The 22,792-nt window shown below is 37.7% G+C and overlaps 1 protein-coding gene across 10 annotated transcripts in view; it reads left to right on the top strand.

Annotated features, from left to right (window-relative positions):
- Positions 1-22,792, top strand: part of LOC129732250 (putative fatty acyl-CoA reductase CG5065) — a 448,523-nt gene that overhangs the window by 388,043 nt on the left and 37,688 nt on the right. For all 10 annotated transcript variants that reach the window (XM_055692953.1, XM_055692955.1, XM_055692954.1 and 7 more), the window contains 2 exons: positions 5,839-5,923; positions 6,690-6,806. In XM_055692953.1, coding sequence (XP_055548928.1) covers positions 5,846-5,923; positions 6,690-6,806 — 195 coding nt within the window. In that variant the 5' untranslated portion in view covers positions 5,839-5,845. The remainder of the gene's footprint in view (positions 1-5,838; positions 5,924-6,689; positions 6,807-22,792) is intronic.

Genomic DNA, 22,792 nt, shown 5'->3' with positions numbered 1-22,792 from the left:
AATACTAGAGAAGTTGGCCAAAGAACCAAACATATTATAAATTTTACACAATGGCACTTGGGGAAAACACTAATTGTCAACAGGCCATGCTAAGTTCTAGTGGTGTTTAAAATTGATTGCAGTTAATATTATGTTGGTATGAGCTTGTCGGCGTTCTAGGAAATTCCCAAAATTTTAGAGTGTCGTGGTTTGTCATTGTTAGATCTCTGTCATGCTTGCTTATTGATGCTTGGTTGGCCAACTATAATATAATTGAATAAATAAATAAAAAGACTTAAATAAAACATAATTTACGCTTTTATAAATTATTAGGATATTATAATAAATTATATGCATTAAAGAACGAAAGATATATTTAATGAAGTTTAATTAATTGGCTTTCTGAACTATAGCGAAGCTTAAAAATGTGAAAGTTGTGCAAAAAAAAAAAAATTATTAGCACGCTGTACTTCGATTCGTTACATTTTAATTTTGGTTAGCTACAAAAAAACTCTAATGAAAAACAAGTTTAAGATATCTAATGAACATTAGAACCATTCAGATCTGGTTTGGAACCAGTTTTGCAAATGACCAGAAGCCAGTTAAAAACGGCCGTCTCCTCCCCTGGTAGATTTCCGAGAGCCGAAAATCACAACTATGAGTGCTTTGAGACACTACTGAATCATGTCCGATTGAGCTGAAATTTTGGATAGATAGTTTTCTGGGCCAATAAACAAAATATACATACGGTTTTTGAAATTCGATGATGAAATTTTTGTCATACAGTCATTGCCACCCTAACATATACCTATTTGCTTTAAAATATGTTACTTGGATTGAACATACGCACATTTATGGAAATGCAAATGAAGAAACCTGCAAGTCTGCTGCTTGTGATTTAAATAACTTTGAGCTTGATTTTTAACCGAACTTTTCCGGATTCCGAAAACATTACCCGGTCCAGATCTCCGTTCTGGTCCGGTCAGAAACTAAATCGGACATTGAAACCGGAAAAACTTCGGAACGGACTCTCGGGAACCCAGGTCCGGTATCGAACATAACTATTGATATACAGTCAGGTTTTTTTACGCGGTTTTTTCGAAGCAGATTTTTTAACCGAGGTTTTTACGCGAAATTTTATTTTTACACGGGTTTTTGAATTAAAGTTGTTTTACGTGGATTTTCGAATTAGGGCGTTTTTTCTACGCGATACCGCGCAAATTCAACAAAATTTCACGGGTTTTCGAGTTAACGCTGGTTGGGAACCAGAAGCTTCTGAGTATTTATTGAGTAAAAGACTTAGATCAATCAAAGAAATAGTTATCGGTTTCCGTTATACTCTACTAAATTTAAATATTGAAATTCAGTCCGCAAATATATATTTCGACTGTGACGTACAGTCTTCCTCAGTGCTTATGTGGACTGTCCACATAAGCACTGAGGAAGACTGTACGTCACAGTCGAAATATAATATTTGCGGACTGAATTTCAATATTTATTTCCAAAAAAAAAAAAAATTTAGTAGAGTATAACGGAAACCGATAACTATTTCTTTGATTGATCTCAATCACTCTGCTAAGACGCTCGTTATAGATTTTCTAAAAGACTTAGTAAAAACCCAAATTAATCCACCTAGCGGTCAGACCCAGCCTTTCTCATTCAAACTTATTATTTGTTAAAATAGATTAACATGAACGCTTAAATCCAATTGAGGTATATTCACTCTTTGGGTTTTAATATATTGATATTGTAATTGAAGTGAAATTATGAAATTTGACGTAATGTTAGTGCTTAGGAAATAGCGAAATAAAACAAATGACTCTTAATTTCGAACAATTTAATCAAAGCGATACCGAAAACGTCCAAACAGAACGATACCCCATTTTAATTATGTTGAGGCCACATATATTGGTCAGAGAAGGTATAGTCTTAAATAGTCTTTGAATATCTTTTCTTTCCATAACCTTTGAACCACATATTAAATTGTTATGAAGTTCGTTATTTGTAAGTTTGAGAGATGACTCGTTCGTTTGACACTAGTTATGTTCAAATAAGTCGTGTAATCTTTGAGATAATAGGCTTTCGTTGTTTTGAAAAATCAATACATAACGGTTGTTTAAGTTCGATTACTATCAAATATAATGGGAACGTATAGGGCAGCCAAACTTTGAAACCAAATGTCCAATTGAAATTCATCAGTTAACGCTTAACTAGCCTGTTCATTTGATATTAATATTGTGTAAATCGTCTGTGATCGTCTCGTCTGATACATTACATACAAAGCTACAGCCCGATTACAATGAGAATTAGGGTGTTATAAGGTAGCTAGACCTTTCATTTGACAATAATTTTGTGAGAATCGGTTTAGCCATCTCTGAGAAAAATGAGTGAGTTTATGTAGTCTTCGGAATGTTTCTTTCCATAGCTGGGTTTCACATTTTCAAACATAACAGGCGAAGTAATAATCCGTTTGCAAAAAAAATCAATATTATTTTAAACAACAAGGCATTTTAGGCAACAAGACCTTCCATATGACACTAATTTTATGAAAATCGGTCCAGCCATCTCTGAGAAACATGAGTGAGATTAAATAGTCACCAGAACACGTTTCTTCCCATAACTTCTGAACCACAAGTTCAATCTTCATAAAATTCAAAAGTTAAGGGTTTTTTAGGTAGCCCGTTCATCTGAAATTAATTTATTTTAATTAATTTTTCAAATCGGTTGTGTAGTTTCTGAGATATTGATGAGATATTGATGTTTCTTCGGTTTTGCAAGTAATTGCCATACCTTTCTAGGAGAAAGGCAAAAATAGTTTACGTCTGAAGTTTAAAATAAACAAATAAATATACACTGATCAAAAAATTTTGTTTACGTTTGACTGCATTTGCATAAAAAGTAACTACACGGCATAATTACATTTTTTTGGAAAAAAATGTGACGACATTCTGTTTCTGAACAACAGCCTGAAGTGGCCAAATGTCATCAAATATCAGTATTTGTGGAACCTTATGATACCCAGAGGCCAGTAATCAACTTAAAACGCCGTTTAAAATTTTTAGATATGCAGTAGCTTCCGGTTTCTGAGAACAGCATAAAAAGGACAAATATTACCCAATGTGAGTTTTCAAGAACCGGGAGAATGCTGAGAGGCCGGGAATCAACTCCACACTTCATTAGTACAATACCCAATTTGAATTATGTTGATGTCAGATATTTTGATCAATCTATTTCGTTTCTTTGCTTAGCTTTTGAACCACTTATCAAACTGTAATGAAGTTTGTTTTTTGTAAGTTTGAGAGAGATAGTCCGTAGTTATGTTCAAATAAGTCGTGTAATCTTTGAGATAATAAACTTACGTTGTTTTTACAATTTAATAAATAACGGTTGAAAAAAAAGTCCGATTATAATAAAATGAAATGGCAACTAAACCTTTCATTTGACACTGAGATTGTTGAAATTAAATCAGCCATCTTTGGAAAAACGAATGTATTTGAAAAGTCATCCGAACATGGTTCTTTCCACGAAATTTGAACTAGTTAACCCTTAACTAGCCCGATCTTTTGACATCAATATTGTTCAAATTGGTTGTGTAGTTTCTGAAATAATGAAGTTTCGTGATTTTCACATTTTGAAACATTACAGACAAAGTTACAGTCCGATTACAGTAAAATTCAATAGGGTGAGACAGCTGAGACCTTTCATTTCATTTGAGCTAGACATTTCATTTGACACTAATTTTGTGGAGATCGGTTCCACCATCACACACACACACACACACGCACACACACACACACACATATATATATATATATATATATATATATATATATATATATATATACATATATATACATATATATATATATATATATATATATATATATATATATATATATATATATATATATATATATATATATATATATATATATATATATATATATATATATATATATATATATATATATATATATATATATATATATATATATATAGATATATAGATATATAGATATATATATATATATATATATATATATATATATATATATATATATATATATATATATATATATATATATATATATATATATATATATATATATATATACATATATATATATATATATATATATATATATATATATATATATATATATATATATATATATATATATATATATATATATAGAAAATGCTGAGCTCGTGGAACTGGGTTCGAGTGATATACGACATTCGGCCCTTTGGAGCACTTTTGTACCTTTTGTTTTGTCAGTGATTGCTATACTGCCGCGCATAGCAAGTCAGTCCCATTTGCATTTTCACTAAAATTGAGTTAATACGCGGGAATGGTAGCTAACTATGCATTGTCTCGTATCAATAGATGGGCTCAACAATTTTGTTCTAAAAAACTTCGGGAAAACATCCAAACATATTGTCCCATCTCATAAGATGCAATGGTATGAAATCATATAAAAACGCGTTTTTCTCGGCTTGCTGAAAATGCAAATGGGACTGACATGCTATGCGCGGCAGTATACCTTTCTAGGAAAAAGGCAAAACCGCGTTAATTCGAAAATTCGTGTAAAATAACGCGCTAATTCAAAAATCCGCGTAAAAAAAACCGCGTTAATTAAAAAATCCGCGTGAAAAAAACCACGATAATTCAAAAATACGCGTTAAGTGAACCAGCAAGAAAGGCTTTGAAAAACCCGAGACGCTCTAGAACCAGTATTGAAAATTGCCCTCTTTGACGGTCATTCCGGATGCTACGTTTTTTTCAGGGGGGTTTAGGTTTTGTGACCAAACGCTACGAGGGGGAGGGGGATTTTAAAAATCATGAAAAAAATGCTACGTCATTTAAGTATGTGCCCTAATACAAATAATACGGCAAAATGCTTATCCAGAAAAAAAAACTGCGCCTGTTGTTGAGCCCAACGTGCAACAATCTTCATCTGAGCCAGAGCATTCACGTTGCTTTTCCTCAACTTATTTTATAATCAATTGCAAGGAACCACAAACGGTGAATACTTCTTCCAATTAAATTATCTGTGCCGAGAGTACAATAAGTTCGGTGTAAAAAGTGCTACTCTGTCTAAATATAAAAATGAATCCAACAATGAAATATTATGCCAAATGTTCTATAAATCAATCAGAAAAATATTAATATTAGGAAAATATTAACAGGAGCAACTACATAAAATGACAACTTGTCTTCATATGATCTCCAAACCGATTTGTTTAGTAATGCGATAGATTCAATCGTTTCAGAGGATTCCGAAGCCAAAGCTAGTTATTTCAGCATCAGCGCTTTACATAATAGCTCAATGGACGATAAAAACGAGAATATTAATATTTGTATGAAAAGGAGTGCTCGATGAAGTGTGCAGATTACCGCAGACAATGAAATTTCAAAATATTTATTTATACGAGAGAAAATTGAAGAAAACACGGCCAAATATTACCTTTTTTAGATGTACCTTGTTGTTTTATTTAATGCAATTTTCACATTACGTCCTTTTTTTAATTTAAATAAATTTGTATAGCATGAATACAAATTTCTAGTACGTAATATTGTGCGATTTTCTAGTACGAACTATTTTTACTTACGAACGCGCTTCAATGAGATATTTGAAAATCAATTCAAATATCTTATGAGAGGCACAATGAGATATGATATCTAAATTTGATATTAATTTCATATGCATGTTGAAAACGTGAAAATTTGTCGAATCACACGATAAGACCCTATAACAAAATATGTTATTGGGGAGTTATGATTTTGCTATTCTCTCCTGCCCGGATTAAATTGCTGTACTATTATACATATTGACTTTTACATTTTGACTATTACAGGATCAAGATGTCACAAACACCTGTACAGAAATGGTATTCAGGAAAGACCATTTTTGTAACTGGCGGATCAGGATTTATGGGCAAGGTAAATTCAAAACATATACTGTTATTTGTGTATAGAGAAATTCTGTAAAAAATAGAATATACCTACCGTTTTGATTTAAACTTCGAACAGTCTCAAACTTCAAACTCACTCGTAAATCGAATATAATAATATATATAATAAATATGAATATAATAAAAATATGATTATTATGTACCATTTCCTTCCTTGGAATGTCCTGCACCCTGTGATGTATCCAGCTTTTTACGCGCCATAATGGTAGACTCTATAATAGAAAATTCGTAATATGTTATTTACCCCTTTGACAAATCTGCTTACGTCAGTTTCTTCATGTATTTCGCAAGGAGAACAATAAATCTGGCAACATTAGTGTTGCCAAAATTCCGGAAATCACGAAACTGACGTAAGCAGAGAGGTTCGCAAAATACGAATACGAGTTATAGCACCCGCCATTATGGTGCGTAAAAAGCTGGATAGTTTTTTTAATGCAAGAAGTTACATCAATTACATCATAGCTTAAGTGTTCGAAATTTGATGCAATACGGTATGGCTTTTTCGTGACCTTCATGATGGTTTTGAACCGACACTTTTTTAAATATATACACAATCCGTGTCATGTTTAAATAATAAATAGCTCAACTAAATTTAACTCGCATTTTTATTTACGGTCTATTGCAAAAAGTTGATACGTAACTCTCAATCATTTTACGAATAATTATCATGAATATCAACAATTAAATCAAGCTGCTTTTCGAGTCAAATAACAACAGCATTCTTATTTTAACAGGTGTTGCTGGAAAAAATTTTATATGCATGTTCAGATATCCGTACAATTTATATTTTGATACGACCAAAGCGCAACAAGGCACCACAAGCACGGCTTGAAGATTGGATGAAATTACCTGTAAGTAGAAATGGTTTTATCAGCGAAAATCTTCCACTGTTCTGAACAATCAATAAGCATTCCCTAAAAATTGATCAATTTCATGTAGGACTTATAGAAATAAGTCATAAGCGCACCTAGAGAGTGAGAGGGGATGGCATGAAAGGTGCCACGAAACGAAGGGTGCCATGAATGGTGCTTCCCATGGGCGCAACTACGGGGGGCTAGGAATTTTCCAGAGAATGATTGTATTAAATATAAATACATTCCATACTACTTTTCGGAGCATCAAAATCAACACAAATTGAGATGTTGTCATTCATTGGCTGAGAACTAGTTCTGCACCCAGGATCGATTCTCAAACCTAGCTCTCTTACTCATCTTACCAGTCAGACAAGAGCTGTAGTAACTCGTGCTGTATCAAGAAGTTGTCGCCATTTTACTCGGTTTTGGGTTGCGTTTCACCTGTTCCCCAGACGTCTCATCACTCGCAAGTCTCTTTCGATCTGGTCGAGTCATCATGCACGCTGCGCTTCTTACTTTTTTGTGCCGGTAGGGTTTGCTGAAGAGAAGTGATTTCACAGGGTTGTCGTCCGGCATCCTTACGACGTGACCGGTTCACCTCAACCTATTGTCTTTCGCCAGGTGTGCAATGGGGTACTCTCCAAGCAGCGCTTGTAGCTAATGGTTCATGCGCTGTCGTCGTTATCCGTCGTCCGTTTGTACTCCATCGTAGATAGTCCACAGCACCTTCCGTTCGAAAACACCAAGAGGACTTCTGTAGAGGACTAGCGGTTATATCAGGGTTTTATAGTTTTTTGTATCGAAGTGGTCATGTCCGATCAGCACTGTGATTGGTGCGTACGTATGTAATGTCTGAGAAGAACGGGCCGTCGATGAGAACGTGGTCAATTGTTTTGCTGTACGTTGGTCGAGGAAAGAAGGGACTTTGGACTGCCAGCCCGCGGGAAGCTGCGAAGTTGGTGCAGTGCTGGCCGTTGTTGTTCGTCACGGTGTGCAGGCTGTGCGGGCCGATCACCGGCTTATATAAGTCTTTCCTTCCGTTCATGTCCTCAATGACGATCTTGCAGTCTCTACGCGAGCAGCTATCGTAAAGTTTCTCCAGCTGTGCGTAGAACGTTTCTTCCTCTGCATCAGGTCTCTCTTCGTGAGGACAGTGCAGATTGGGAATAGTGTAGTTGTAGAACCAACCTTTTATTCTAAACAAACACAACCTGCCACTTCATCACACGACTCTGCATCCTGCCCAGCACTATAAAACCGCTACCAAGCTCATTGGTTGTGCCACTGCTTTGGTGGTACTCTACCTTGCGGTCACAAATTCACCGTACCTTCTCTCCTTTCAGGCAAAGCTCCTGGAGCGCAACGATGTCGAAGTGGCGGGATTCTAGCTGATCCAGCAGAATCCAGTCGACATCCGGGGCGTTGAGCGATCTACTGTTACAGGTCCCGAGCTTTTAATCGTCATCCTTATTTCGTCGGTTGGGTCATTCCCTTTTGTTCCGGTTCGTTTTGAATTCTTGATTCTTCGTAGTATGTTTATTTTAGTATGCTGCCTTACTAGGGCTGCGATGCCTAGTCTCGTGACGGGGCTGCCGCCTTAAGTGTAGCTGGCGAGACACCGCATTTCATAGTTCAGCCGTTCGGTCCAGATCAGTCGCTGTTTGAGCCGCCCCTAGCCTGTGGGGTTCAGACAAGCTGCTCTCTAAGGAGGACAACTACCCCTTTCCTGTCAGCATACGACCAAGTTCCCACAGGTCAGGCATGTCTGAACCCACCACACCACCCACGTGTGTGTTTCAAGCGATGCCGGAGGGTATTCGGATTGCCCTTCAGTGCGTATACAAAACGAAAAACCCGCAGTGTTCTAGATAAAACAGACCTTCAAAAGATTCGGCAAACACAAACCCGAGTGTTCTCAACTTCGTGAGCCCTCGAGAGCTCGCATGCCTACACGTGTTTTCTCAAACGCTTTGTTTTTTTCAAAAGTACATATGAAAAAAATATTACAGGTGGTTGTAAGCGATGACTAACATCCAACTATCCATTATTGTTCCATTGTCAATCTCTTCGTGGCGACTATTGCTTGTGTGTTCCCCGAAACTGCAAGCCCTCGGTTGCCTCATGTGCCGAAGTTAAAAATCCTCGGTTGGCGTGTTTACGAATGACTCTCCAGTGTTTTGTCTTGAGCTCGCGACGAAGGGTAATACGAAATGCCCTGCGTGGTGTGTTTATTAGCAGATGGTCTACATGCGCATTGGAGTGCTGTGGTTTCCCCATGCCTGCCACCGGTTCACCGGTTTTTCCTTGGTTGCTCGTATCCCAGTCGGTAACACGTGGAGGTAGGAATAGGGCAACCACACTGGGGTCTATTTTATTCCAGCTAGTACGGGTATGCTGTTGAAAAGCACTGCCCAGCCGTTTACCAAACCTGGCTCTCCTCAATACCAAATCAGTGTTGCTGAAAGAGGTTGGCGTTGACGCTGTGTACAAGATATTTAGTACATCTTCGGAGATTCTATCCCGAAGTGATTTTTCTGCTGTTGCGACAATATTTTAAGCGTTATTAAATAAGCATATTAAAACTCCTTTTTCTGTTTTTTAAAATTACATACCTGAAAACTAGCCACCCCTAGAAATTTTTCTTAGTTGCGCCCATGGTGCTTCCCCTTCTCTGGTTCACAACGTTATTGCAGAATTTTCTATGATTTGATTTAATTTCTACTTTTTAAATGAGCATCTTTAAAAAATAAGTTGTAGACATCCATTTTGATTAAACGATAAATGTTTTTTATTTTGCTTCTAAAATTTCGGTGTAGTACAGAACGTCCTATTTGCTGCAGCACTCATTGCACTTTTCGATGTACGAGATGTGGTGCAGTTGGTGCAGTTTTCAGTCATAAAAACCTTAAACCAATGGAATTTCGAAAATGTTTTGACTCCACAACGATCATCAACAAAAGTGACACTCTCCGAACAACCTAGTTCGTGAGCTTTCCGATTTACGTGTGTGCAGATGTTTCGTATACAGTACAGTCAAAAGATGACTGGCAACCGGAAGTACTAAAAACGGTATGGAAGTATCGGGCTACTGTGATAACGCCATGATGAAGATCGTCAACAGGTCCTTTCGCAAATTCTCGAAGTAGTGCAACTACAGGACCCAGAAGGTTTAAGACCTTTCGATGGGGAAAATTGAGAACAGATTAAAAAGTCAAGCAGCTGGTAAGGAAGGCCACGGCAGGAAGGTTGGAGAATATCATGTTTACCGATGAGAAACTCTTCACCGTGCAACAGTTCGTAAATAAGCGGAACGAGTGCGTTTGGCTGCAGAAAGATCACAAACCTATGTCGACGTGCAGTGCAGTGCTGAGTTCTACTATAAAACGTATTCTTTGGATTTATATTCTGAAGATGTTGACGAGAGAAAAATAGATATGAAAACCACCTTCTTGTGAATTTCTCATCATGAAACCTTGATAGCATTTTTTCTAATTTGCATTCTGTCCCCTTAATAGGGTAGAAAAAACATGCCGATTTTCAGGAAAATCGGTTCAGTTCACTCAATATTTCGCAGTTGTCGGGCATCAACTTCTGCATCATTCAAAATAGTGCTGCAATAGTCGATGCAGCCCTCTTACAGGCATAGTTGATGTGGCTCTTAAACGTGGCTTGTCGTCAACCAAAACCCCCAGAAACTTCGAAGATCGCTTTGAGGTAATGGTGCAGTCTCCGATTCTGACCACCGCCTGTTCCAGTTTCCTGGTGTGCATCCAGTACTTGATATTGTTGTCAACTCGACCCCTACGTTCGAATCGTCGTAAATCTCTAGCGTTATGTAGTTTGTGAAGTCAACGATCACAACTCCTTCAGGAAACGATAGCTTCAACACTTCGTCGTACATGACATTGAACAACATCAGGCCCAAGGTGGAATTATATATTGCAGGTGGATAATATATCGCACGCTTAGCCTTGGGACTAATACCGGTCTCGATCAACTAGATTAGTCGAGAGAATTCGTTGTCAATATTGTTTTTGGCACATTTTGCATGTGTAGGATAAGTACAACGATACACCGTGCCCCAGTGCTGGGTCGAGAAAATTTCCAGCTCAAAAAGATCTTCGACTCGATCGGGAATTGAACCCGATATCACGACTAAGGCTGTGCGAGATTTCGAATGATTTCGTATAATTTCGCAAAACTCGAAATTTCCCGAAATTTCGCGAAATTTCGGTTTCGCGAAATTGCCGAAAAATTTCGTTGAATTTCGCTAAATTCCGCCTAAAATTAAAGTTCCAATTTCGACGATTACGAAATTTCGCGAAATTTCGGACCAAATTTCCGATGCACATTATTACATTATTTTGGTTTGTGCTCATTGCGACTATAAATTAAATTGAATATATCTCAACAGATATCTGGTATACTAAGTCAGTTATAGAAGAATAAACTCTCAGCCGGTAATTTTTGTTTTTAAAGACAAAACCGTAACATCATGCGGGATGTATTTTTTATTCACGCAGAGCATAAAATTCATGTCATCACTCAAGTCAAATTCGAGGAATATGAAGCCGTCCAAATGCGCTACAAGGTATCTAGTAATTTGTTTGTAGGAATAAATTTTACGCATCTTTTACGTACATCAAAATGTGGTTATATTTGCAGCCCACAAGGTTAAAGAGGTCACTTTTTGTCTTTCGTTTAGGAGGGCATAGCAATTTCTGTCAAAACTAAAGCTCTGAAGCTCTATCTTACAGGCCAAATGTTCTATGCTACTCGACTTGTAAAAATTTTCAAGCGTTTTTTCGGATTTCTCTGTGTTGGAGGACTCCTCTTCGCACACCGTAGTGTATTTAAATGTGTTTTATCAGATAGTTCATTGCTATCACTAGGCTGACCAGATATCATGCCTTATAGTGTGCAGACAGAGTGATCGATGTGTTAAGCAGAAAAAGTTGTAATTGCCTGAATTTTTAGTATTGTTTCAAAACACTCTGACTTCAAAGTCAGCATAAGTTTCAAAATTGCCAGGTACCTTATCAAAAATATTTTAAACGTGTTATCAAAAGAGTATACTTGATCAATGAATGAATAAAAAGTAAATGGTTCGCTATCGTTGAACACATAATTGAGAAATGTTACTCTTGTTTAGGGGACACACAATTTTACAATGTCAAAAACAAGTTCAGATTATGGCATAGAAGTGATTCTGACTTTGCACTTGACGAATATACAAGGTAGAAGAAAAGAAAGGTTAGAAAGAACGAGAAATAAGAGAACGAGGATGATTTCGAATAACTTGATTGAGTAAAGAGAAAACTATTTGTTTGTTGCATTACAACATTCCATTCTAACTGTTGATTGGTTGAAAGAAAAATAATTTTTGGTTTGTTTCAAAGGGGCCGTTCCCAAACACGTAGTCATATATAGGGAGACGGGGGGTGGCTTATCAAAAGACCACAAAAAATCCCCCCGCGTGCGGGTTAACGAATAGACCACGTAGTCTTTTTTCTGACTTATAATTTATTATTGCCACTAAGTCAAGTCAAAGCTTTCGCAATTTTTTAATTAATATATTTATTTGACACGACTAATTAATAAGTGTCACGGAAAGTTTGAGAGTTGTCAGCAATTAACTGTAATCAAATTTTTGAAACATATTTCAAATTTATCCGAACGAAGAATTTTTTTTTTGTTTTAAACAGGCTTTGCCTTATATGGCATTTACTTCTTTAGAATAATAGTTCTATTTTGCAATGCGTCGGGATTTATGTTATTTTTCCTGAAAGTATATTTCAATACTCAACGACCGGTAAAAAAATCAACGTTTTGGTCTTAAAAACAATATATAAGACCTGGATGTTCGTGAACTGAAGGAAGAAAGAAAGATGTTTATATTTTGTTCGACATTCAAAAACTTTGTAATTTATTTCAAGGGAAATACGGCTTTTTCAGTCTTAGGGGTGTATCAAAACGCTACTAGGTTTTATGTCCGACGTTTCGGCCTTTGAACTTGGCCTTCCTAAGGGGATCTACAAGTTTATTAAAAACATTTTATAAAAATAGTACATTTTTTTTCTTCAAAAACTCTGACATTGTTTTTTTCAAAAAACTTACATATAGTTGTACCGTTTTTCGTACAAAGCTTTACGATAGGTTGTCATAGCTGTCTATAGGATCTCTTTCAAAGTACCTATATTGAAACGTTAGAGTTAGTTTGAGCTTTACTGCCGCTCATGGCAAGTCCGTCCCAATTGCATTTTTATCAATTTTGAGTTTATTTATGGAATCAATTCCTTTTTATATCTACTTTCGATAAAACAAATATTTTTGAATACTTTGTTCTGAGGAACTATGAAAAAAATAGCAAGTTGGTTTGTCCCATAGCAAAAGTGATCGCTAGTCGGTCCCATTGAAAAAATCTTCGCAATTTAACCCCACAGCCAATAATGATTATGAAAAATGTGATATTTACCAAAACTAATGGTCTTCAGGTTTAGAATTGGATGTACCAAGTGATATTCGATAGGAGGTTTGATTAAATTTTACGCGTTCTACATCGTGTGGCTCTAGCTGATAGTACAATGTTTTCTTCAAGACAAAGTTTCCACCAGTAGCTTCTTTCAGCTGTTGTTTGTTGACAGTGAACGCTTTAGGTGTGTCACTGTATTGTTAGTTGAAGCATTCTTGAGTAAATACTACTTTTCGTATTTTATCCGTATTTTATGTAACGACGTGCTTAAGAATTGTTCAATTATTGTCGTGAATTTCGTTTTGAAGAATTTGTCAGTCATATTAAATACTTCGGTACGCTACTTAGCTGTTTTTTAACGGAGCAAACATTTTCCTAAGCTATAGGTATTCTTTCATATTTGTTTCCACTGCTACGTGAAAGCTGTCCGCCGTCACGAACGTGTGTCCGCTCTCAGGAAAATTTAGAACAAGTTCCTACACCTAAACTGACTTTGAATTTATCAGTATGTAAAAACAAAATCTAATTTTATTTTGAGCGGCGCAGTTGGTAGGTATATTGTGTTATGCTTCTCACAAAAAACTTGTTTAATAAAGCACGAAAGAAGGTCATTTATGAATTGACCAGCGATAGATTCATTCCAAACGTACGGTATAGCACCGCCATCGATTTGCAGTAGTTTGTTTTTCATCACCGGTCGTAGCTGGCTATGGGACTGACTTGCTATCATTCTGGCTACGTACCGTAAAAGTAATCGCATGTGAGTCCCAGCTTATGATTTTCAACAAATTTTAATCAAATTTCGGTGTTCATGCAAGTTTTATGATGCAAAAGTGTTAGATTGTCATTGCAGTACTAAATTCTGTTGATGGTATTGATTGAAAAAGCATTTGAGTGCAAAATTTCACCTAAAGCGTTACGATTTTCAATTGCTGTTTTCTCGTCAGCACCAAAACGCAAATGGGACGGACTTGCTATGAGCGGCAGTTTAGAGATTACCTACAAACTTTTACCACATCACAAAGCACGATGCGTTGGTGGATTCAATTTCTTTTTCTCGGGCTTTTTATCGCATCACTCCCCTACGTCCCAGGTTTAAGTAATGCTATCGTCAGGTGCCTAAAAGATGATTACCCGTTGATCACTATGGGGCCGTGTCGACTGGTGTGCCCCAAGGTAGTAACTTAGGCCAATTCTGTTTTCTGCTGTTTATTAATGACCTGGCCAAGTTAGAGCTGCATGGAAAGTTACGTCTCTCTGCTGACGACACGTCAGTCTTCTATCAAGAAACAGAATGCACTGCTATCCAGCTTCAAACTAATTTGATGACAATGAATCTATCGAAAACCATGTATATGCTCATTCACTCGTTCCGCAGAGAACTCCCGGCTCGCGAGCCAATTGAAATCGCCAATCGTGTCATCGAAGAAGTATTTGAATACCCATTTCTCGGCCTAACGCTAGACAATAGAATGAACTGGAAGGCCCATCTTGAGTCTCTCAAGCGAAAGCTAACATCACTCTGTGGTATATTAAGGAAGGTTTCATCATTTTTGCCTTTGGCGACTATGAAAACACTATACTTCTCACTAATCCATTCTCGGCTCCAGTACCTAGTTGCAACGTGGGGACTGGCTTGCAAATCTTCTTTGAGAGAGCTACAGGTGATACAAAACAGAAGCTTGAAAGCCGTGTTCCGGAAACCTCATCTGTATCCCACTCATCTACTATACGAAGATCCCAGGGACTCAACCCTACCAATCCGTGTACCCCAGGAGTATCAAATGTTGATCCACTTGCGAAATAACATCACTTCAACCGTCCTTGTCACAAGAAGAATGCACGAAAACCGCTCAAGCAGACAAACTGGTCACCTGTATTTGCCACGATTCAACACGGAATACGGTCGCAAAAAATGTCGTACATTGGTAGCAAACTGTTTAACGACCTCCCCCCATCATGTAAAAATGCCCCCACAACATATATCTTCAAGCGTCGTTTGCGAGCTATCATGAAAACGAAAATACCACAGTATCTAGCCCAATTCTGGATTACACCCGAATACCACAAAACACTACTCACCAATGCCTCTGCCGTACGCCGTAACCAGAGCAACGCCATCAACGCGCGAACCACCAGCACCACCCCACAATTGTCGACAAGTATCATCACCAGCTTCAACTTATAGTTAACAACATCGTATCACACTTCCTTAAAAGAGCAGATGCTCACTGGAAGTGCAAACTTGTTCTAGCGATTCAAGTGTAAAAAATATATCGGAAATAAATTAAATTAAAATTAAATTAAAAGGTTTCACTTATTATCAACTAAATATTTTTCTAGATGATTTCTAGATGAGTATACAATTTACCATAACTATAAGCGAAAAATTTATCGTAGATGATCAATCTGCTTTAACAAATTTTATTTATTTTGATACTCAACAACAAATTAAAAATCATTTTGAATATACTCAACAGAAAAGCGTATTTTAAATTACTTTCAGGTAAGGAAATTATTATATTTGTTAAAGACAATGAAATATTATCAATAATTAAACAACCATTATCTGTTTGTTATTTTGGTTTTGAGAAAATGATATTACTGAAAATTCTATTTACAATTTGCGCAATATCTAATAATCAGTTTTCTTGAACCTTCATTTTTTTCATAAATTTTTCATACTTTATTGTACATATATTTGCAAAATAAGATCACAAAACAAAAGACCACGAAAGACCACGGAGGAGAAGGGGGGTATGAAAGGGATCAAAATATGACCACGTAGTTTAGGAATGGTCCCGAATGCATTTTATTATTTTGGGTGTCGCAGAAACTCACAGGGCATATTTTTTTAGGACAAAATTATTTTCTACAACCTTACCAGAGACACTAGTTATGCCAGTCAAACAAACCGATTTAGCTGAAAAAATAATTTTAATCTCCAATTGGTCACTCTGTGGGTAATTAAAATATTTTTATAATCGAAACAGTTGGTTTGATTGGCATAGTGCCTTTGGCAAAGTTATAGATAATAATATTGTCCTTCCAAAAATAAACATGTTGTAAATTTTTTTTTAAATTTAATTTTTCTTTGATTTCTTCATCGCTTCGGTATTTTTTTTGTAATTTTTACACAAAAAAAGATTTTTGAAAAATAAGCTTTTTTATGTTAATTTTAATGTTTTTTTTACATTAAAAAAATCAATTTTTCAAAGTTTTTTTTTATCGGAAAGATAAAATTACTGTCTAAAACTTTTCCAGAGACGTCACACTGATCAAAAAACTTTTGGCTCTGAAAATATTTATAATCACAATAACCCTCCCAAAATAGCATTTTAACTAGCTTCTCAGCCTATAGAAACGTTTATGCAAAGTTTAGGCCAAATCTAAAATGACAAAAAATATTGAAACTGAGACATTTTTTGTGGAACTGCTCAGTTAAAAAGCTGCATTGCTACTGCTGCTGTATCCACTGCTGCTGCTAAGGGATGACTGCTCCTGTTGCAGTCTAGAATTATAATGAGCGGCTTCGAGTGAAACAGGCTCTTATATAGGCCAAATTGCACATTTGAAATGGCAAGGTCTATGATTATGTCGACCGTGCTTGGGAAGCAATCATATAACGACCAATCAGAGGCCGAATTTTTTGTTTTGACAAGGCTTGACTATTTTCAATAGTACAATAGTTTGAATAATAACATTACAATTATCTGCATTTGGGAAGAATCTTAGAAGATTTTCCAATCTATTGTTGCCAGAACGAAGGAAATCCATCGAATACTAACCGATTTATTAGCATTTGAAATTGGACATATTTTTCACTTTTTTCGGTTTTAGATTTTCATTTTACATCCCTATGTAGCCAACTTCCTGAGAGAAGTATTCTACTTCAAAATTGGACAACTACAACAGAATTTGATTGCATCCCGCACAGAATGTCTGCTTGTGTTGATGCCAGAAAATTATTACCCTTCAATTATTTTTTATTTGCCTTCAAAAAAGCATTTTGCGGTTCAAAATCGGTTGCTAATTACAACCTTTGAGCTGCCCTAACATTGGGGGAATTAAGATACACGGACAACATGCACTGTGGAAGCTATTTCACATTCAGTAAATTAGACGGGTGCGACAGATTTAAGGTGCTTGGATCCAACACAGAATGCTTGCTTGCGTTGACAAAAATTATTAACTTTCAATGACTTGTTTATTTGCCTTCAAAAAGGCATTTTGATTTCCAAAATTTCCTGATGGCAATCTTCATGCTGCCCCAACACGGGGGGAATAATGGCTGTCTGGCGACACACGCTGAGAAAAACCGCGCTGCTCCTGAGACGTGGTGACCAACCACAGGGCTAGTGCTGCTGCTAAGGAAGGACGACTGCTGTTGTCGCTGTCTGATGCTACGCTATGCATAGCCATGCCACAGTTGTGGCCGCTATACGCTGGCCTAACTGCTGAGCAACTGCAACACTATCCGTAGCCATGCCACAGTTGTGGCCGCCATTGGTATCCACTGTAACTGCATCTGCTGGCCCTGCTGCTATCGATGGTGAAATCCGCTGGAACTGCTACGCCTATCCACAGCCATGCCACAGTTGTGGCCGCTTTCCGCTATCGATGGTACCCACTGCTCGCTCCCGCTGCTGCTAAGGGAGGACTGCTGTCGTCGCTGTTCAGAACTATTATGAGCGGCTCCGGCTGAAACAGGCTCTTATATAGGGATGAAAATAGGAATGAATTATTTTTTTTACGTGGTGGATCGACATAACTTGAAAAATATGTGTGACTTCATTCCGGCTCAGAGCGATCATTTGATAAGCTCCACCTCTTTTTTCAGTTTCTAAAGTTTTTCCTCAGTTTCGTAGCACGGATGCACAAAAATGATTTCTTGTCGAGCCGGACCGATAGCACTCTCATTGAAGCAACAAAATAACATGTTTTGGGTCGTGTTGTGCAGCTTGGTTGAAGAAAATGTTCCCGTCCCCATGTCGCATGTAAGCAGATTATTGCGTTCAGTAGACAGTAGATAGTGTATCCAGCGAATAAACACCGATGGTGCTCTCACACACGCAACGGTTTTAACCCGTATCTTATTGCGGTTTGTAACATCAAGCGATTTCGTTTGCTCGCTGTTGCGTGTTGCATCATGTTGCAACTTGGCAGCTGGGAGACGACGAAATTCTGCCTACGCTGATTGATTGAATCGACTTCATATTAGTTCTGCATAGTCGAACTAACTGCTTTTGTAAATGCGTACTAACAGGGCAGTTTATTATTCAATGTCGGTTATGCTGATCGCAGCCTTTACGCTGCCCCTACAGTGGGGGGTTTACTAAATAAAGTGAAAATTAGACAACTACAACAGAATTTGATTGCATCCCGCACAGAATGTCTGCTTGTGTTGATGCCAGAAAATTATTAACCTTCAATTATTTTTTTATTTGCCTTCAAAAAAGCATTTTGCTGTTCAAAATCGGTTGCTAATTACAACCTTTGAGCTGCCCTAACATTGGGGGAATTAAGATACACGGACAACATGCACTGTGGAAGCTATTTCACACTCAGTAAATTAGACGGGTGCGACAAATTTAAATTGCTAGGATGCAACACAGAATGCTTGCTTGCGTTGATAAAAATTATTAACTTTCAATGACTTGTTTATTTGCCTTCAAAAAGGCATTTTGATTTCCAAAATTGGATTTCATGATGGCAATCTTCATGCTGCCCCAACACGGGGGGAATAATGGCTGTCTGGCGACACACGCTGAGAAAAACCGCGCTGCTCCTGAGACGTGGTGACCAACTACAGGGCTAGTGCTGCTGCTGTGAAAGGACGACTGCCGTTGTCGCTGTCTGATGCTATGCTATGCATAGCCATGCCACAGTTGTGGCCGCTATACGCTGGCCTAACTGCTGAGCAACTGCAACACTATCCGTAGCCATGCCACAGTTGTGGCCGCCATTGGTATCCACTGTAACTGCATCTGCTGGCCCTGCTGCTATCGATGGTGAGATCCGCTGGAACTGCTACGCCTATCCACAGCCATGCCACAGTTGTGGCCGCTTTCCGCTATCGATGGTACCCACTGCTCGCTCCCGCTGCTGCTAAGGGAGGACTGCTGTCGTCGCTGTTCAGAACTGTTATGAGCGGCTCCGGCTGAAACAGGCTCTTATATAGGCCAAATAGCATGTTTTCAATTGCAAGGTATATGATTCTGTCGACCGTGCTTGGGAAGCAAGCATATAACGACCAATCAGGGGTCGAAATTTTCGTTTTGACAAGGCTTGACTATTTTCAATAGTACAATAGTGTGAATAATAACATTACAATTATCTTATTTTGGGAAGAATTTTAGAAGATTTTCCAATCTATTGCTGCAAGAACGAAGGAAATCCATCGAATACTAACCGATTTATTAGCATTTGAAATTGGACATATTTTCCACTTTTTTCGGTTTTAGATTTTCATTTCACATCCCTATGCAGCCGAACTTCCTGAGAGAAGTATTCTACTTCAAAAAATTCAATAACACTGGTCGACAAAAGCGAAAAAAAGTTGCCCTCCAAAGGTTTTACAGCTTTTCAACCATTCCTGTGAATTTTGCTGCTTTTAGAGAATGCAGAAATGCATCAGAAGGCCGCCGAGGAATTGCTTATCGGATTCGTCGCTTTTACGTTTGCATAGGGAACAACTCTTTGGAAAAGTTATCTTTGCTAGGGACACCAAAACTCACAGGAATGGTTGAAAACCTACCTACCATCTCTCATTTTTTCCAGTTCGAGCTCTAGGACAAAACTTGGATTTTGAATGATGAAAGTGCTATGAAAGAAGGATTACTATTTTAAACATAGTTGCATTCAAACCAAAAGAATCAGTTCAGAAGTTCATTAAATTATTATTTACAAAGACATTTCGAGTTTGACCTTTATATCATTTGTATCTATCGCGCTACTATTACCTGCAATATAATCTGTATAAATGAATGCATCAAGATTTTAGTTTTTAACATTTTTGATTTTCTCGTCATTGTCGGTTTATCGATAACTGAATACCTACGTTACTCTTCGTCGACCAGGTAAGCACCTTGCGATCAGCTGTTGAAGGGTACTTCGTTAGCGTACGCTCCAACGTTACAAATCATTGTAATGCTATGTTTCAGAAACATTTATTTTATTTTTCGAAATTTCGCGAATTTTAGAGACCAATTTCGTTTCGTCTCGAGAACTCGAAATCCACCTTGATTTCGTTTCGACTAATTTGGCGAAATCGAAATTAAGGGTTAATTTCGTTTCGTTTCGTTTCGACACCAGAAAAGCCAGTTTCGCACACCCCTAATCACGACCGTGTGGGAGAGCTAGCCGACCGACATCGCTAACCACAGAACCAAGGGGACATATGACAAACGTTAAAAAAGCATATAACGATCTGTTCCGTGGATACTACATTCATTAAATATAATGTTAACGCCTTTTTAATAACCGTAAAGTGTTATCTCGATCCGATTACATGCGATTCGTGCTTTTTCGCGGTGCAAATATTCTGCCTACAAATCTGTTTGCTGCTGATGATATACGCTATTGTTCTGTGAGATCGACTGTATCGAACTGTTAGTGCATGTATAGCCAAACCGATATACAATGTGTTATGAGCGCAAAACTAAACGCCAAAGACCAGATGCGAGCCCGGCAGCGGCTATTTACACTCTGGATAGCGCGGTGGAAATGTTGTTGAAACGATTTGACGAAACCAACTCAAAAATTGACTTATTCAAGGCTGAGCTTTATACAAAATTGGACGATAAGAAAGAGGATTTCCAGCAGCCGATTGACGATATCAAACATGACATAAACTCATTGAGGGGAACCTGTGATAGTGAACATGAAACTGTCCGTCAGTCTGTAAATGCAGCTAATAATCGCATCGACAATGTTACCGAAGACATTCGCCGTTTCGAGAAAAGATCAGAGCTGATTGCCGATGGTATACCGTATCTACCAAATGAAAACCTGCAGAATTACATACATTGTATTGTCAAGGCAATTGGATTCGACGAGCTGAAAGTTTCACATATCCACTGTAAACGGTTACACTCCGGCAGGCTCTCCGATGGTGATAGATGTTTCACTTTATTACAATTTATTGCGACCTGTTTAAGAGACGAGTTCTATTCACTGTACCTGGTGAAACGTGACCTGAGGTTATCACATATTGGTTTATCATCTGAGCGTCGAATCTACATCAACGAAAATCTTACTGGGAAAGCAAGGACAATCAAGCGCGCTGCGTTGAAACTACGTCGTGAAAACAAACTTGCTGCCGTTTCGACGAAACTAGACACGAAGACTTCGGCTGATGGACCTTTTATTCCTGTTACTTATGTTGAGCAACTGTCATCGATGGAATGTATGCTTTTTAACTGTTTGTTTGTGTAAAAATTTATTTCAATACCTGAAAGTTGTATTTAAAATGTTAATAACTAGGATTAAAAATAGCGTTAAGCAGCTCATATATATATACATTGCTTCTCTTATAAAACCTGATGTCGCTAACGGGTTACACCACACTCTCACAACACACCATACCAAGAATAGTAATGGACAAGATTCTTAATGACGATAAATTTAACCTGTGCCATGCTAACGTCCAGAGCCTGTGCGTCCGACGTTTCTGCAAGTTTGAGGAAATTAAACTCCTACTCGTTAAATCCAAAATTTCTGTTGCTTGCTTTACTGAAACATGGCTCAGTGTTTCGATTTCTGATCAAGCAGTCCTTATACCTGGCTACCGTGTTATACGAAATGATCGTGTGTACAAAAGAGGCGGAGGAATTATTGTCTACGTTCGTGAAGGTATTCCTTGCAAAACAATATATACATCAACAGTTAGTGCTACCTCGCACTTCAAAACTGAATGTTTGGCTGTTGAGCTGATTATTGATTATTGATTTTAAGCTTACTTTGTGTCCTATCTAAAGTGTTTGAAAAAATATTAAAAAGGCAAATCAACGCATTTCTATCTTCTGGACACCTTATTTCCGATCATCAAGCAGGTTTTCGACAAGGACAAGGAGTTAAGTCAGCATTATTGAGAGTGTTCGATGATATTTCTGCTGCAGTGGACAGAAAAAGTGTGGCTGTAATGTTGCTGTTAGATTTTAGCAAAGCTTTCGATACAATATCTCATCAACGTTTATGCCAGAAACTTAGAGCGCGATTCTCATCGATTCATCAGCTGTTTCCCTTGTTCGCTCATACCTTACTGGTAGAGAGCAGACTGTTTTTTGCAATGATATTCTGTCAAACTTCTGGAGTCCCACAAGGATCTGTACTCGGCCCCCTGTTCTTCTCACTCTACATAGATGATCTTCCAGGTGTGCTTAGAGATTGTCGTATACAGATGTTTGCCGATGATGTTCAACTGTATTCTATCCATCATGATCCCACCGCAGCTGCGGCACTGCTCAACGAAGATCTACAATGTGTTGCATGGTGGGCTCCACGAAATTCA

The sequence above is a fragment of the Wyeomyia smithii genome, chromosome 3 (genome assembly GCF_029784165.1).
Source record: "Wyeomyia smithii strain HCP4-BCI-WySm-NY-G18 chromosome 3, ASM2978416v1, whole genome shotgun sequence".
In the NCBI taxonomy this organism is placed as follows: Eukaryota; Metazoa; Arthropoda; class Insecta; order Diptera; family Culicidae; genus Wyeomyia; species Wyeomyia smithii.
The sequence above is the reverse complement of the archived record's forward strand: the minus strand, read 5'-3'. Positions and strand labels throughout refer to the sequence as shown.